At 42.4% G+C, this 18141-nt stretch overlaps 1 protein-coding gene across 9 annotated transcripts in view; it reads left to right on the top strand.

Moving 5' to 3' along the window:
• LOC135568439 (uncharacterized) overlaps window positions 1-17210 on the top strand; it is a 58789-nt gene extending 41579 nt beyond the window's left edge. The window contains exons 1-3 of one of the 9 annotated variants that reach the window (XR_010462621.1): window positions 1072-1126; window positions 4242-4470; window positions 7973-10680. Coding sequence is in view for 1 of the 9 variants with exons in the window: in XM_065015222.1 (XP_064871294.1) it covers window positions 16842-16978 (137 nt within the window). In the remaining 8 variants the exon portion in view is untranslated. The other 8 variants (XR_010462624.1, XR_010462625.1, XR_010462627.1 and 5 more) reach the window with 8 other exon arrangements.
• Window positions 17211-18141: the final 931 nt, after the last annotated feature.

Here is an 18141-nt window from a genome sequence, read left to right as displayed (position 1 = left end):
GTTTATTACATTGTATTTTAAAACTAGATGAGTTATTTGAGTCATTTATGAATATGTTTGGGCAGCTCCATTGAAGCCGGCTTAATCGATCTTCCCATGAAAAATACAGTTTGTACATGAATTTGTACTGGTCAAACTAGTTATCTTGTACAATGAATTACAAAAAATATTTAAGTGAAATATTTAGTGTTTATCTGAAGCTGAACAAGACAGGTAGATTAAATGAGCATCACAAAGCTAAATCTGACCTATTCCCTAACATGTTTTGTCAGCATAAGCATCTGTGAGACCTTTCATTTAATTAGGCAGGTCAGTTAAGAACAAATTCTTATTTACAATGATGACCTACACTGGCCAAACCCGACGGTGTTGGGCCAATTGTGCACCACCCTATGGGACTCCCAATCATGCCTGGTTGTGATACAGCCTAGATTTGAACCAGGGTGTCTGTAGTGATGCCTCTAGCACTGAGATGCTGTGCCTTAGACCGCAGTGCCATTCGGGAGCCCTGCTAGAGAACTGTAATTGATCTACTGAATCATCATAGTTTTGGGGGGTTATCTTTACAGTAAATGTAATGCTTTTGTTTAATTCAAGGCATTCAAAATAATATATATCTGTATTTATCTACTCAGTACATGTCACACATTGGGACAAGCCAAGTTGCATGTCACCAATATTCTCTAAATCAAATCAGTGATGACTGTTTAACAGTCTTGTGGCCTGGAGATAGAAGTGGTTTCATTCTCTTGGTCCCAGCTTTGATGCACCTGCACTGTCTCCGCCTGATAGATGGTAGTAGGGTGAACAGGCCGTGTCTCTGGTGGCTGAGGTTCTTGATGATCTTCTTGGCCTTCCAATCATCTACAATGCATATGAAATGGGTTGAAAAACGTAGACACTAAAACAGACAACGCTTTAGTTTTTTTAAACCAAGGTTTATTTGTCAAGCTAATCAATCTCACTTACATTCTACATGCTTCAGCAGTAATTAGTCCATCAGTCCAATAGATGTCGCTGTTGCACTGTGGTAGTGGAGGGGGGGACCGGAAGTTCCGGTAGACGCACACTATTCTTTCGAGTGAAGAGAAAGCCAGAACTGCTGTCCTTTTTCTTGTTACTACAGGTACGTAAATAGCACTTTTAAACGGTCTAATATTGGAATAACACCATGACATGTTAGATAACAAACCAATCAAGGTATTATAACGTTTGGGAAAGGTTTTGTGTAAAGCCGAGTGAGTGATGAACGTGATTTATAAAAAAGCACACGGCGCGGGGTCCACAACACGTTCATTTGTTAGGCTTTGCAGGTTCGTTAGCTCAGTGGGTTTCGCCTCGGGATGTTCAGAACAAAGACATTTTGGACATTTACAGATAGAAATCCTCTGAATATAACTGACATGGTTCATTAGAATCAGAGGAATGTTTGTTCAACATAATACATTTCTATCTGATGTGGCCAACATCTCCGTCCTCCAGCTGGACACAGGCCTGATGTCCGCCTGTCCCTCCATGTGAAGCTAGCCACAATAGAGGCATGTGTGGTTCACACTCAAAATAAAAATCCCTCTTAAGGCGATAAACTGATACAAAATAGTGAAATCATGTCATATTTGGACAAAATAACGCAGAACATGGTTCGATTATTATTTATTTACAATGAATTACAATAACGAATTATTTTGAAAATAAACTGAAATCCCACTGTGGCGGTATTAGACCACATCATTGTATTGGGGGCATTCTTATATGACTTTATGAAACGAGTTGGATTGTGCACCCATGAAACAGGTGACACCAACAGAAAACTATTATCAACAGTTTACACAAATATTAGCTTCTTAGCTCTTCTTAGCTCTCTAGCAGGACTTTGACTGTGAAACATCACCTTCACCAGTCAGTCTATTGCAGGGTTACTCCTGATAAAGTTGGGTAGCTGATGGGTCTTTCAGCGCTTAAATAGACAACATGATTAGTCACAGGAACCAGGACTAATAAAGCCAATACAACTGGCTGTTTTACAAACGCTAGGCCTTCCACATGGATGGACATTCATAAAATATAGTTATAGGCCGACATTGTAGGATACACCCCAGTAAACACGGACCGACGTCGACGTCTTTTGAATGTCTTTTTTTGACTTGGCCCAAACATCAAACCAGATCTGAACCAATCACTCAGACCTCATTAGGCAGGTTTCCATTGACCAAGATGTATTCGACCAAAGTTCAACGGGCCGATTTGTTTTGTCAAAGTTTCTTTATTCCGACAAGTGAGGATAGAAACGGTGTGTTTTGAATAAATGATGATTGCTGAATACATTTACATTTAAGTCATTTAGCAGACGCTCTTATCCAGAGCGACTTACAACTTGGTGCATTCACGCGGTGCGTCATTACGTCCAGCTCTTTTTATCCACACAAGATGGTTAAATGGAAATACACCCGAGCAGGAAATTGTTGGATTTATTTTCTATTTCAACTTTTTCTAAATGGCGACAAAAAAATCACTGGACAAGTTATTGGAAACATAGCTAATTTCACAATATTTGAAAGCACTACAGCAGAGTACACGAAAGTAAAGCTTAATTCAGTACAGTAGAGTACAACAGTATAGTACAGTATAAAGTATTGTACTTTACTCGAATGTTCTCCATTGGGGCTGGACGATATGGACCAAAAAAATCATACAGCTTTATCTTGAGTTTTCAAACTTCTAGGTGATTCACCATAAATATCTCAGTTTAGTTTCTCTATAAATGAGCCTTGTACAATTAAAGGTTGAATACACTGCATTTCAAACAGTCAATAATCTAATGAATTCAGGGCTTGTGAAGTTAAACAGAGGCTAAATATAAGCCTTCCACAACCATAACACCCACTAATCATTTATTATTTAATCAAAATAGTTGAACATGCTTTTTTGTTGTTGCGATAATCACTGATCTGGCTTTCAATTCTGTCTATGAAAATGACCCTTTGTTAAAAATGTACTAACTTATTGTAGCAGGCATTAGCCTATAGAAAATGAACACAGGTCTGTCTCATCAACAATCCCTCAAGCCCACGTGCTAGTGATTAGCCAGCTAATCTTCATATAACAAGTTTAGACAACTTGGACCTATTTGTTAACAAGGTTGAACAGTTGAAGTGTTATGAACACACCATTCTGTCTCCAACTGTTTGAAAAGCATGTTAGCCTGTCCACTTTGTTCAGATGTTAAAATCAAGTGGCCAACCTTGTTTATGCTTATTGCACATGTATAAAACAGACTAGAGCGCTATTATAATAGTATTTGGCTAAAATACTGCTAGCAGTACTAATACTAGCATTCATTTTCCAGAATCAATGTTCATTGATACTCTGGTTTTAGTAGTGTAACTCTGCTCTCAATCTGAGTAGTTGAGACATAAAAAGGGTTTTGATAGAAAAGGTAACTTCTCCTCTATTACAGTAAAATAATGTCTCAATGTGTTTTGGTGTCCGTATGAGGCCTTCTTTTGGACCAAACCACAAATGTAAATAGCTAGTTAAAACCGCTTGCCAGAGAGGAACATGCGATGATCTTGCAACTTTGCTGGTGTGAGAGGCAGGGGGAGGGGCTTGGTGTGTGTAAATCCTAGAGGAAAAGGCCAATGCTTTTCTATGAGTTTGTTTTGGACCTCCCCTGCCTTCCCACCTTTGGAATAACAATTCCCATTGTTAGGTTGGAGACAGAGAGGAAGAGACAGACTCCACCTCTATGTAACCTGTTTTAGGATGGGTCTGCATCATCCATAGAAATGGAGAGAAGACCACCTCTATGTAACCTGTTTTAGGATGGACATTGCCATTGAGGGCTTCTACCATTTTAAAGTAGTCAACTGTGTGGGGATTCCTATGGGTTAGGAGCAATCAGCCAATTATCAGAGCATTGCCTTCTTCAAATTGGGTGCTATGGTTTGTAAATGTCTTTAACCCCGGCATCTAGATTATTCAGGAAAATCGTGAATAGTGCTGCCTAAAACAACTGCAACCTTGTACTAAATGGTTTTGGAGTCATTTATATGAATTCAGGAAATCTACTATAGGTTATGTACACTAATGTTGTGTAATTTAAGGTGTGCACTTTGTCTCATGGGAAATTAATAAATGGTTTGTTGTCAATGTTTTGCGACCTGATCTAATATATTTTTAGAGAATAAAGTGCCAGATCTGTCAAGACTAACTTTTGTGTCCATGTCTCTTTATTACTATAGGCCGACTCAGATTAAGTCTGAGGTCGGTAACATCAACAGTGAGGACAAACCCAACCTGCCTCTCCTTCCACACTGAGTCCAAACCTACAGTTACTGGGTCCTGATTGTGACAGTGGAGCCCAGTTTGCACTGCAGGATCCAGAGATGGCATCAATGAATCTGGAAGACTGCAGTCAAACACTGAAGCTGAATGTCATCATTAAAGATGAAGAAGAGGAGGAGAAGATTGGTAAGATCAGGTTCTATCTATAAATTTGACCTTAAGTTATGACCCAGTCTATTGATAGGTTGAATTCTGTAATTCTGACAACACATCCCTGAACAACTGGGTTATCTGGAGTGATCAGAGAGTAGACTAAAGAAGTGAAGTAGACAAACTGCCAGTGTTTTAAAGCTCTATGAAATGAGTCTGTGTAGTTACTAACCCTTGTGATAGTGAGAGGAGGATGATATGAAATTAGTCTGTGTGGACCAGTCCGTTGCCCTCCCGGGTGGACCAGTCCGTTGCCCTCCCGGGTGGACCAGTCCGTTGCCCTCCCGGGTGGACCAGTCCGTTGCCCTCCCGGGTGGACCAGTCCGTTGCCCCCCCGGGTGGACCAGTCCGTTGCCCCCGGGTGGACCAGTCCGTTGCCCTCCCGGGTGGACCAGTCCGTTGCCCTCCCGGGTGGACCAGTCCGTTGCCCTCCCGGGTGGACCAGTCCGTTGCCCTCCCGGGTGGACCAGTCCGGGTGGACCAGTCCGTTGCCCTCCCGGGTGGACCAGTCCGTTGCCCTCCCGGGTGGACCAGTCCGTTGCCTGTCTGGGTGGACCAGTCCGTTGCCCTCCCGGGTGGACCAGTCCGTTGCCTGTCTGGGTGGACCAGTCCGTTGCGGAGGGGATGGCACACCACTATCACCAGTAATACATTTAGCCTACCGTTAATTCTCATAATTTCTAATCTACAATGTTTGTTTGGTTACGGTAATGCATTCAATATACACTGCTCAGAAAAATAAAGGGAACAAAAAAATAAAATAACACATCCTAGATATGAATGAATGAAATATTCTTATTAAATACTTTTTTCTTAACAAAGTTGAATGTGCTGACAACAAAATCACACAAAAATTATCAATGCAAATGAAATTTATCAACCCATGGAGGTCTGGATTTGGAGTCAAACTCAAAATGAAAGTGGAAAACCACACTACAGGCTGATCCAACTTTGATGTAATGTCCTTAAAACAAATCAAAATTAGGCTCAGTAGTGTGTGTGGCCTCCACGTGCCTGTATGACCTCCCTACAACACCTGGGCATGCTCCTGATAAGGTGGCGGATGGTCTCCTGAGGGATCTCCTCCCAGACCTGGACTAAAGCATCCGCCAACTCCTGGACAGTCTGTGGTGCAGCGTGGCGTTGGTGGATGGAGCGAGACATGATGTCCCAGATGTGCTCAATTGGATTCAGGTCTGGGGAACGGCGGGCCAGTCCATAGCATCAATGGCTTCCTCTTGCAGGAACTGCTGACACACTCCAGCCACATGAGGTCTAGCTTTGTCTTTCATTAGGAGGAACCCAGGGCCAACTGCACCAGCATATGGTCTCACAATGGGTTGGCTTTATGTAAGCTAGTTTTGACAATGGCAATAGAAGTTACTTTTAGATTTGTATCATTTTAATTTAAATATATATACACTGCTCAAAAAATAAAGGGAACACTTAAACAACACAATGTAACTCCAAGTCAATCACACTTCTGTGAAATCAAACTGTCCACTTAGGAAGCAACACTGATTGACAATAAATTTCACATGCTGTTGTGCAAATGGAATAGACAACAGGTGGAAATTATAGGCAATTAGCAAGACACCCCCAATAAAGGAGTGGTTCTGCAGGTGGTGACCACAGACCACTTCTCAGTTCCTATGCTTCCTGGCTGATGTTTTGGTCACTTTTGAATGCTGGCGGTGCTTTCATTCTAGTGGTAGCATGAGACAGAGTCTACAACCCACACAAGTGGCTCAGGTAGTGCAGCTCATCCAGGATGGCACATCAATGCGAGCTGTGGCAAGAAGGTTTGCTGTGTCTGTCAGCGTAGTGTCCAGAGCATGGAGGCGCTACCAGGAGACAGGCCAGTACATCAGGAGACGTGGAGGAGGCCGTAGGAGGGCAACAACCCAGCAGCAGGACCGCTACCTCCGCCTTTGTGCAAGGAGGAGCAGGAGGAGCACTGCCAGAGCCCTGCAAAATGACCTCCAGCAGGCCACAAATGTGCATGTGTCTGCTCAAACGGTCAGAAACAGACTCCATGAGGGTGGTATGAGGGCCCGACGTCCACAGGTGGGGGTTGTGCTTACAGCCCAACACCGTGCAGGACGTTTGACATTTGCCAGAGAACACCAAGATTGGAAAATTCGCCACTGGCGCCCTGTGCTCTTCACAGATGAAAGCAGGTTCACACTGAGCACATGTGACAGACGTGACAGTCTGGAGACGCCGTGGAGAACGTTCTGCTGCCTGCAACATCCTCCAGCATGACCGGTTTGGTGGTGGGTCAGTCATTGGTGGCATTTCTTTGGGGGGCCGCACAGCCCTCCATGTGCTCGCCAGAGGTAGCCTGACTGCCATTAGGTACCGAGATGAGATCCTCAGACCCCTTGTGAGACCATATGCTGGTGCGGTTGGCCCTGGGTTCCTTATAATGCAAGACAATGCTAGACCTCATGTGGCTGGAGTGTGTCAGCAGTTCCTGCATTGATGCTATGGACTGGCCCGCCCGTTCAAATTAAGCACATCTGGGACATCATGTCTCGCTCCATCCACTCCATTGCACCACAGACTGTCCAGGAGTTGGCGGATGCTTTAGTCCAGGTCTGGGAGGAGATCACTCAGGAGACCATCCGCCACCTCATCAGGAGCATGCCCAGGCATTGTAGTCAGGTCATACAGGCATGTGGAGGCCAAACACACTACTGAGCCTCATTTTTACTTGTTTTAAGGACATTACATCAGTTGGATCAGCCTGGAGTGTGATTTTCCACTGAATTTTTTTGAGCAGTGTATATATTTTTTGTTGTTGATGGTTAGCGCGCACTGTGCCTGGCACGCCACGGTGCGCGATGAGACAAGGATTTCCCTATCGGCCAAACCCTCCCTAACCCGGAAGACGCTAGGCCAATTGTGCGTCGCCCCACGGACCTCCCAGTTGCGGCCGGTTACGACAGTGCCTGGGCGCGAACCCAGAGTCTCTGGTGGCACAGCTGGCGCTGCAGTACAGCGCCCTTAACCACTGCGCCACCCAGGAGGCCTCATTTAGATATAATTTTGATTAACCACATGACATTGATTTGAGATGTAAAGACTTTATTATAAATGAAATGAAAATCATAACGCAGCAGCGGGAGGAGGAGAGTCGAGAACAGATTTAATTTACTCTGGTTACACTATATTGATCTCTGGCTCCCTCGTGAGTATTTTGTGTGTCTTCATTTTTAAATCGCAGTGCTTAAAGCATCAGACAAGCTCAGTAGCCTACATATAGTTGATTTGATTCAAACACATATATATGGAAAAATACATGTTTTAAAATGTAAACATTCGATTGGCCGAAAGAAAAGACTCATTTGACCAGGATAAAAAAAAATGTCGGGACAGCCCTAATAGCTTTATTCCCTGTATTGTACAGCCTACTGTTGTGAAGTCATATGTATATCACACCAACTGACTGGTTCTTCTGATGTTGTTCACACAGGAGACCATGTTGAGACATTCTCTACATCCAGAGAGCAACAGCAGGAAGGTCACAGAGCTAAGAGGTTTCACCACTGCCCACATTGTGAGGAGATATTCCCAATTCTATCAAAGCTAAAAAAACACCTTAAAATACACACAGGAGAGAATCTGTATCCCTGTACTGACTGTGGGAAGAGATTCACGACATCAAGGTCTCTGACAGTTCATCAGAGAATACACACAGGAGAGAAGCCTTACTCCTGCTCTGACTGCGGAAAGAGTTTCTCTAGACTAGGCAACTTAAAAACACATGAACGTATACATACAGGAGTGAAACCTTACCCCTGCTCTGTCTGTGGAATGTGTTTCTCTAGACTAGGTGACTTAAAAACACATGAACGTATACATACTGGAGTGAAGCCTTACTCCTGCTCTGATTGTGACAAGAGTTTCTCTCGACTGGGCCACTTAAAAACACATGAACGTATACATACAGGAGTGAAACCTTACTTCTGCTCTGACTGTGGAAATAGTTTCTCTCGACTGGGAAACTTAAAAACACATAAACATATACATACAGGAGTGAAGCCTTACTCCTGCTCGTACTGTGGAAAGAGTTTCTCTCGACTGGGCGACTTAAAAACACATGAACGTATGCATACAGGAGTGAATTCTTACTCCTGCTCTGAATGTGGAAAGAGTTTCACTCGACTGGGCCACTTAAAAACACATGAACGTATACATACAGGAGTGAAGCCTTACTCCTGCTTTGACTGTGGAAAGAGTTTCTCTCGACTGGAAAACTTAAGAAGACATGAACGTATACATACAGGAGAGAAGCCTTACTCCTGCTCTGATTGTGTAAAATGCTTCACAACATCAACTGACCTAAAAGTTCATCAGAGAACACACACAGGAGAGAAGCCTTACCACTGATCTGACTTACAGCTGAGCTAAAAGGGTCATCGATGAACACACACACAGAAGAGAAGCCTTACTTCTGCTCTTAATGTGGCAAGAGTTTCTCCAGATTGGGCAATGAAAAGACACAAAAACTGATACACACTTGAGAGAAGCCTTATCACTGCACTGACAGTGAGAGGAGATTCTACAGATTGGGCCATTTAAAGACACCATTGTATACATAAAGGAGAGAGTCCTTGTCAGTTCTCTCAGACCAGCTGAGATTAGTCACTCAGTCACTTAATTTTAATTTCATAAAATAATTGTCAACACTATTGCAATCCTATTGTTTCTCACTGTGAGAACTGTGCAGAGGAAAGGGAGCGTTCTAGAATGTTAGCCTTTCTTTACTTTACTGATCAGTGTGCTCCATGTCAGGTTGTGTGTTTTGTTAGCTTCTACTGTAAAGATACTGAGATTTTGGATTTTCCCTTAGGGTTGAATGTCCTCTGTGAGGCGTCTGATGATTGACTGGGTGGTACTGCTTCCCTCTACAGTTTTCTGTGAGAATGAGCTGGTAGACACAACATACACTGAGTGTACAAAACATTAAGGACACCTGCTCTTTCCATGACAGACTGACCAGGTGAACCCAGGTGGGCTAAGGAATGAAAACACTGGACACTGGAAAATTGGAGACCTATTGCCTGGTCTGATGAATCCCTGTTCCTGCTGTTTCATGCTGATGGGAGGACTGGGGTATGGAGGAAACCACGAGGACATACATCCAGTGGTGGAAAATGTACCTAACTGTCATACTGAGTGAAAGTAATGATACCTTATTTAAATAATTTTTACTTAATTAAGTACTTTACACCACTGCATGCATCCATACTGTGTGTCAGCATTGCAGGCTGGTGGTGTGATGGTTGGGGTGTGTTTTCAGGGCACACATTGGGCCCCTTGATAAAAGATGAACAATGTTTGAATGCTACAGGATATCTAAAGAATATCAGGTGCCTCCCTTCACTGCAGCAGTGTATCCATCTGCAAATAGTTTTCTTCAGCAGGATTATGCCAGAAGGCTTGTCCAGGAATGGTTCCAAGAGCATGACAGTGAATTCAGTTTACTGCAGTGACCTGCCGAGTCACCAGATCTCAATCCAATTGTTCATCTGTGGGAGGAGATGGAACAAGCTATTCGGAGTAGAGATCTACTCCCAGCCACATTGACACAATTGTGGGAAGCATTGGAGTCAACATGGGCCATCATCCCTGTGGAACGTTCTCAACACCTTGGAGAGTCCATACCCCGACTATTGAGGCTGTTCTGAGGACAAAAGGAGGTATAACTCAATATTAGGATGGTGTTCCTAATGTTTGTGCTCTCAGTGTATATCAGATAAAGATGATGTGATGATCAGTTTTCAGCATTAGTTTGGGTGGATTATTTTATATTACTAAACAACTTTTGTTTAATGATTAACAGGCTATGAATTGACTACTTGTGTTTATGAAATTGACTACTTGTGTTTAATACTAGATGCATTCTGGCAGCAGGTAGCCTAGCGGTTAAGAGTGTTGGGCCAGTAACTGAAAGGTCGCTGGTTTGAATCCCGAGCCGACTAGGTGAGTAATCTGTCATTGTGTCCTTGAGCAAGTCAATTAACTCTTATTTGTCCTGTAAGTCGCCCTGGATAAAAACATCTGCTAAATGACAAAAATGTAATGAAAAATAATGTTTGTACATGAATTCGTGCTGTGAAACCACTTTTTTCTCATGTGTATAATAAAATAAAATAAAATGTTTTTAGTGAAATACAACATTACTGCTTTGTTTATCCTGGCCAGAGGGACAGGACCATAGTAGGCTAGAGCAACTAAGTTAGTGTTAACGTTAGTTAGCATGGAAGTATCCAGGTTGCTAATGTTAGCCTAGAGAAAATAGTTTGCGACATTAACAGAAACTAATAATTCATATATCAACCTTATCAAATTACAAACGTTTTCAAAAATGTTGTTGCTTACAATTATCCTCGTGTCCTTGTTACCGTCTTGAGGAATAAATGTCGGGTGAATTACTTGCTTTTTCTGCTTCTCCCAGTTTTGAGGCACGGCGGTTATAAATTGTAATAAATTCCGTTGTGAAATTGTAAACTAATTATTTGAAATTACAGGTTTTTACATTTACATTACATTTTTTTTTTTTTTTAACATTTTACAATTACATTTTTCAGTCATTCTGTCTATATCAGAACATCGAACAATATATTCGGTTTTTTAACATTGTAAATCAATATATTTTATTATATTATGTATATTACATTGTGTATATCATTTCGGAGCAAGGCACCTATTAAAGAAGGTTATATCTGGAGTTTCGTTGGATATTGAGGTTCATCGTCTTGAGCAGAAGATTCCTGGAGTGGTTGGAGCACTAAACCCTGTAGTAGATGGAAAGTCAATCAGTTTTACTGTTGTTTGAAGAATGTTATCTGCCAACTACCGAGGTAAAGTTGGTGTTGTATTCACAACATTCTGACATTCAACAGATATTCGCCAAAAGCCATTTGAAATTGTAAAAATCATTAACTAATTAATTGATTGTCACAGAAATATAAAAATAGATATGGTTTATTCTATAAATGCTTAGCATACTTTACAACCTTTGTTTTGAATAATAAATCCTGTTTTGATTTGATGAAAATATATAAAATCTTAAATGCAATTTAAAGCTGTATAAATCAAATAACTAATTCACCCTTTATCACAGAATGATCGAAAGAGATATGATTCATTCTATAAATGTCTATCGTCTTTGTTCAACCTTTGTGTTGAATACAAATTCCAGTTTAGATTAGATCGAAATATATAAAATATATAAGATGCCTTTCTTGTAATGTTTTATAATTTTTTTGCTAATGTGTACCTTTTTTACTATACGATTTTTATTTGCTGCATACTCAACGATGATGAACACCTCAGTTATGTGTGCTTCTATCAGGGCTGTGGTCATATGCATGTCATTTAAAGTCAATTTAGCAAAAATCCAATTCAATTTGAAAATGTTCCTAATTGCAAAAGCATGTAACAGAATTCGGGTATTCCAGAACTGTAATTTACATGTAAATAAACATAACCCTGTTTTATGTTTTTAATACTGAAGATAGAATGCTCTGTGTGCCAGAGATGGTACCATTTAACTTGTCTGGGGATGACAAAGAAGGACTTCAACAAAGCCAAAATATAAAATTATTGTAAGGGGCCTCTTTGCTGTTAAATTAGAGACTTATAAATTATTGTTAACTACTTTAAAAGGTGGACTGTTGCACTAAAAATACAAACATTGATTTGACATACAATTTAAGATGGTAAACATTGATTTAACATACAATTTAAGATGGTAAACATTGACCTGACATACAATTTAAGATGGTAAACATTGATTTGACATACAATTTAAGGTGGTAAACATTGATTTGACATAGTTTAAGATGGTAAACATTGATTTGACATACAATTTAAGATGGTAAACATTGATTTGACATACAATTTAAGATGGTAAACATTGATTTGACATACAATTTAAGATGGTAAACATTGATTTGACATACAGTTTAAGATTGTAAACATTGATTTGACATACAATTTAAGATGGTAAACATTGATTTAACATACAATTTGAGATTGTAAACATTGATTTGGCATACAATTTAAGATGGTAAACATTGACCTGACATACAATTTAAGATGGTAAACATTGATTTGACATACAATTTAAGATGGTAAACATTGACCTGACATACAATTTAAGATTGTAAACATTGATTTGACATACAATTTAAGATGGTAAACATTGATTTGACATACAATTTAAGATGGTAAACATTGATTTGACATACAGTTTAAGATTGTAAACATTGATTTGACATACAATTTAAGATGGTAAACATTGATTTAACATACAATTTGAGATTGTAAACATTGATTTGGCATACAATTTAAGATGGTAAACATTGACCTGACATACAATTTAAGATGGTAAACATTGATTTGACATACAATTTAAGATGGTAAACATTGATTTGACATACAATTTCCTCTTCCATCCTATCATCTCTTCCCTCTGCTCAAACCTTCTCCAACCTATCTCCTGATTCTGCCTCCTCAACCCTCCTCTCCTCCCTTTATGCATCCTTTGACTCTCTATGTCCCCTATCCTCCAGGCCGGCTCGGTCCTCCCCTCCCGCTCCGTGGCTCGACGACTCATTGCGAGCTCACAGAACAGGGCTCCGGGCAGCCGAGCGGAAATGGAGGAAAACTCGCCTCCCTGCGGACCTGACATCTTTTCACTCCCTCCTCTCTACATTTTCCTCTTCTCTCTCTGCTGCTAAAGCCACTTTCTACCACTCTAAATTCCAAGCATCTGCCTCTAACCCTAGGAAGCTCTTTGCAACCTTCTCCTCCCTCCTGAATCCTCCTCCCCCTCCCCCTCCTCCCTCTCTGCAGATGACTTCGTCAACCATTTTGAAAAGAAGGTCGACGACATCCGATCCTCGTTTGCTAAGTCAAACGACACCGCTGGTTCTGCTCACACTGCCCTACCCTGTGCTCTGACCTCTTTCTCCCCTCTCTCTCCAGATGAAATCTCGCGTCTTGTGACGGCCGGCCGCCCAACAACCTGCCCGCTTGACCCTATCCCCTCCTCTCTTCTCCAGACCATTTCCGGAGACCTTCTCCCTTACCTCACCTCGCTCATCAACTCATCCCTGACCGCTGGCTACGTCCCCTCCGTCTTCAAGAGAGCGAGAGTTGCACCCCTTCTGAAAAAACCTACACTCGATCCCTCCGATGTCAACAACTACAGACCAGTATCCCTTCTTTCTTTTCTCTCCAAAACTCTTGAACGTGCCGTCCTTGGCCAGCTCTCCCGCTATCTCTCTCAGAATGACCTTCTTGATCCAAATCAGTCAGGTTTCAAGACTAGTCATTCAACTGAGACTGCTCTTCTCTGTATCACGGAGGCGCTCCGCACTGCTAAAGCTAACTCTCTCTCCTCTGCTCTCATCCTTCTAGACCTATCGGCTGCCTTCGATACTGTGAACCATCAGATCCTCCTCTCCACCCTCTCCGAGTTGGGCATCTCCGGCGCGGCCCACGCTTGGATTGCGTCCTACCTGACAGGTCGCTCCTACCAGGTGGCGTGGCGAGAATCCGTCTCCACACCACGTGCTCTCACCACTGGTGTCCCCCAGGGCTCTGTTCTAGGCCCTCTCCTATTCTCGCTATACACCAAGTCACTTGGCTCTGTCATAACCTCACATGGTCTCTCCTATCATTGCTATGCAGACGACACACAATTAATCTTCTCCTTTCCCCCTTCTGATGACCAGGTGGCGAATCGCATCTCTGCATGTCTGGCAGACATATCCGTGTGGATGACGGATCACCACCTCAAGCTGAACCTCGGCAAGACGGAGCTGCTCTTCCTCCCGGGAAGGACTGCCCGTTCCATGATCTCGCCATCACGGTTGACAACTCCATTGTGTCCTCCTCCCAGAGCGCTAAGAACCTTGGCGTGATCCTGGACAACACCCTGTCGTTCTCAACTAACATCAAGGCGGTGGCCCGTTCCTGTAGGTTCATGCTCTACAACATCCGCAGAGTACGACCCTGCCTCACACAGTAAGCGGCGCAGGTCCTAATCCAGGCACTTGTCATCTCCCGTCTGGATTACTGCAACTCGCTGTTGGCTGGGCTCCCTGCCTGTGCCATTAAACCCCTACAACTCATCCAGAACGCCGCAGCCCGTCTGGTGTTCAACCTTCCCAAGTTCTCTCACGTCACCCCGCTCCTCCGCTCCCTCCACTGGCTTCCAGTTGAAGCTCGCATCCGCTACAAGACCATGGTGCTTGCCTACGGAGCTGTGAGGGGAACGGCACCTCAGTACCTCCAGGCTCTGATCAGGCCCTACACCCAAACAAGGGCACTGCGTTCATCCACCTCTGGCCTGCTCGCCTCCCTACCACTGAGGAAGTACAGTTCCCGCTCAGCCCAGTCAAAACTGTTCGCTGCTCTGGCCCCCCAATGGTGGAACAAACTCCCTCACGACGCCAGGACAGCGGAGTCAATCACCACCTTCCGGAGACACCTGAAACCCCACCTCTTTAAGGAATACCTAGGATAGGATAAAGTAATCCCTCTCACCCCCCCTCCCCCTTAAAAGATTTAGATGCACTACTGTTCCACTGGATGTCATAAGGTGAATGCACCAATTTGTAAGTCGCTCTGGATAAGAGCGTCTGCTAAATGACTTAAATGTAAATGTAAGATGGTAAACATTGATTTGACATACAGTTTAAGATGGTAAACATTGATTTGACATACAATTTAAGATGGTAAACATTGACTTGACATACAATTTAAGATGGTAAACATTGACTTGACATACAATTTAAGATGGTAAACATTGTACAACTTTATGTAAACATCGTCTAACTTCATATAGAACAAATTGCACTTTAAATCAACATTTATTTTAAGTTATTTTAAATAAATGCATATTCTCACATTTTTCTGAGACAATTTTAAAAATATTTTATTTCACCTTTATTTAACCAGGTAAGATAGTTGAGAACAAGTTCTCATTTGCAACTGCGACCTGGCTGATCAATCACTGAATGAGTTGATTTCTTCATCTTGAAATGCAATATTGAGATTTTACGTATTTCTATCAAATCAAAACTGGAATTTATACTCAAAGCAAAGGTTTTAAAAGTCTACTAGACATTTATAGAATACATCATACATAGTTTGATGTTTCTGTGACAAACGGTGAATTAGTTATTGATTTATACAGTTTTATATGCTCTAACCACTAGGCTAACTGTGATGCTAGGATATATGAAACGCAGTGTGAGCTATTGTGAATAAGCCACTGCAGTTATGAAATTGATAAACGAATGGCCATGTTTCAAGTGTGTTCCGACGGAATATTTTTGGTATTTATTAGGATCCGGATTAGCCGCTGCAAAAGTATCAGAATTGTTCACTTCTCTCATTGACTTGTCAAACCCCGGCTTGGTCCGCTTCACAAGCGTTCTCTGAAGTCTCGCGATGTTACGTCTATGGGTTGAGAAACTGGTAGTGGGGAACAGGAAAGTCCGCGCAGGCGCACATCATTCTTCAGAATAAAGGATACGCCAGAATTGTGTAGTCAAGATGACAACTTCTGCGTCCGTTTCAAATGTATTACTACTGGTATGTAACAGCACGTTATAATATCGAAATAACATTTCATAACATGCTAGGTAACAAATACGTCAATGTATTATCACGTTTGATAAAGGTTTTATGTGTTATTTTTGTGTCAAACCGCGTGGGTGAACGTGATAACTTGTCACATATAGACTTTAGGTTAGTCTGAGTGAATGTAGATCTTTTCGTCAAGGAAATTTCATTAAGGATCAATTGTTTTAGATTTCTCGGTTCGTTTAACATGTCGTTTTTGTGTAAAATTCACGAGCTGGTAAAATGGCGGTTTCCACTCGGTCTGCATCAACGTACTTCAGTGCAGGCAGTGAGTGTGCAGCAGAGAGACAATTTTACGTTTTCACTACTGTTTTGGAGCTAAATGTAATGATTATCAGTGAGTCATTTATGTGAATTCAGGAAATCTTCTATAGATTAAGTGCATTTACAGTTGTGTAGCCTAATTTAAAGTCTATACTTTGTCTAATGTGAATTAATTAATGTTTTGTCAATGCTTAGCTACCAGATCTATTGAAATGAGATCAGTGCTTGACTTGGACAGGAGCTCATCAGAGCTGAGTACCGTCACCTCAAATTTCTACTGTTTGAGCTCATGTTCCTCTTATAGAATATTAGCTCAACAGTATTGTGGAGTTCCTGAAACTAAGCATAAAGAAAGTGCCAGAACTGTGAAGACAATAACTTTTTGTGTCTGTTTCTCTTTATTACTACAGGACGACTAGAATTAAGTCTGAGGCCGGTAACATCAACAGTGAGGACAAACCCAACCTGCCTCTCTCCTTCCACACTGAGTTCAAACCTACAGTCACTGGGTCCTGATTGTAACAGTGGAGTCCAGTTTGCACTGTAGGATCCAGAGATGGCATCAGTGAAGCTGGAAGACTGCAGTCAAACACTGGAGCTGAATGTCAACATTAAAGATGAAGAAGAGGAGGAGAAGATTGGGGAATCTGTTAGTCATGGTAAGAGCAGGTTCTATCTACCTACAGTGGGGAGAACAACTATTTGATACACTGCTGATTTTGCAGGTTTTCCCACTTACAAAGCATGTAGAGGTCTAATTTTTATCATAGGTACACTTCAACTGTGAGAGATGGAATCTAAAACAAAAATCCAGAAAATCACATTGTATGATTTTTAAGTAATTAATTTGCATTTTATTGCATTTACATTTACATTTAAGTCATTTAGCAGACGCTCTTATCCAGAGCGACTTACAAATTGGTGCTTTCACCTTATGACATCCAGTGGAACAGCCACTTTACAATAGTGCATCTAGGTCTTTTAAGGGGGGTGAGAAGGATTACTTTATCCTATCCTAGGTATTCCTTAAAGAGGTGGGGTTTCAGGTGTCTCCGGAAGGTGGTGATTGACTCCGCTGTCCTGGCGTCGTGAGGGAGTTTGTTCCACCATTGGGGGGCCAGAGCAGCGAACAGTTTTGACTGGGCTGAGCGGGAACTGTACTTCCTCAGTGGTAGGGAGGCGAGCAGGCCAGAGGTGGATGAACGCAGTGCCCTTGTTTGGGTGTAGGGCCTGATCAGAGCCTGGAGGTACTGAGGTGCCGTTCCCCTCACAGCTCCGTAGGCAAGCACCATGGTCTTGTAGCGGATGCGAGCTTCAACTGGAAGCCAGTGGAGAGAGCGGAGGAGCGGGGTGACGTGAGAGAACTTGGGAAGGTTGAACACCAGACGGGCTGCGGCGTTCTGGATGAGTTGTAGGGGTTTAATGGCACAGGCAGGGAGCCCAGCCAACAGCGAGTTGCAGTAATCCAGACGGGAGATGACAAGTGCCTGGATTAGGACCTGCGCCGCTTCCTGTGTGAGGCAGGGTCGTACTCTGCGGATGTTGTAGAGCATGAACCTACAGGAACGGGCCACCGCCTTGATGTTATTTGAGAACGACAGGGTGTTGTCCAGGATCACGCCAAGGTTCTTAGCGCTCTGGGACGAGGACACAATGGAGTTGTCAACCGTGATGGCGAGATCATGGAACGGGCAGTCCTTCCCCGGGAGG

The sequence above is a fragment of the Oncorhynchus nerka genome, unplaced genomic scaffold, assembly GCF_034236695.1.
Source record: "Oncorhynchus nerka isolate Pitt River unplaced genomic scaffold, Oner_Uvic_2.0 unplaced_scaffold_1612, whole genome shotgun sequence".
Taxonomy (NCBI): domain Eukaryota; kingdom Metazoa; phylum Chordata; class Actinopteri; order Salmoniformes; family Salmonidae; genus Oncorhynchus; species Oncorhynchus nerka.
Note: the sequence above shows the minus strand (reverse complement) of the source record. Positions and strands in the feature narration are given on the sequence as shown.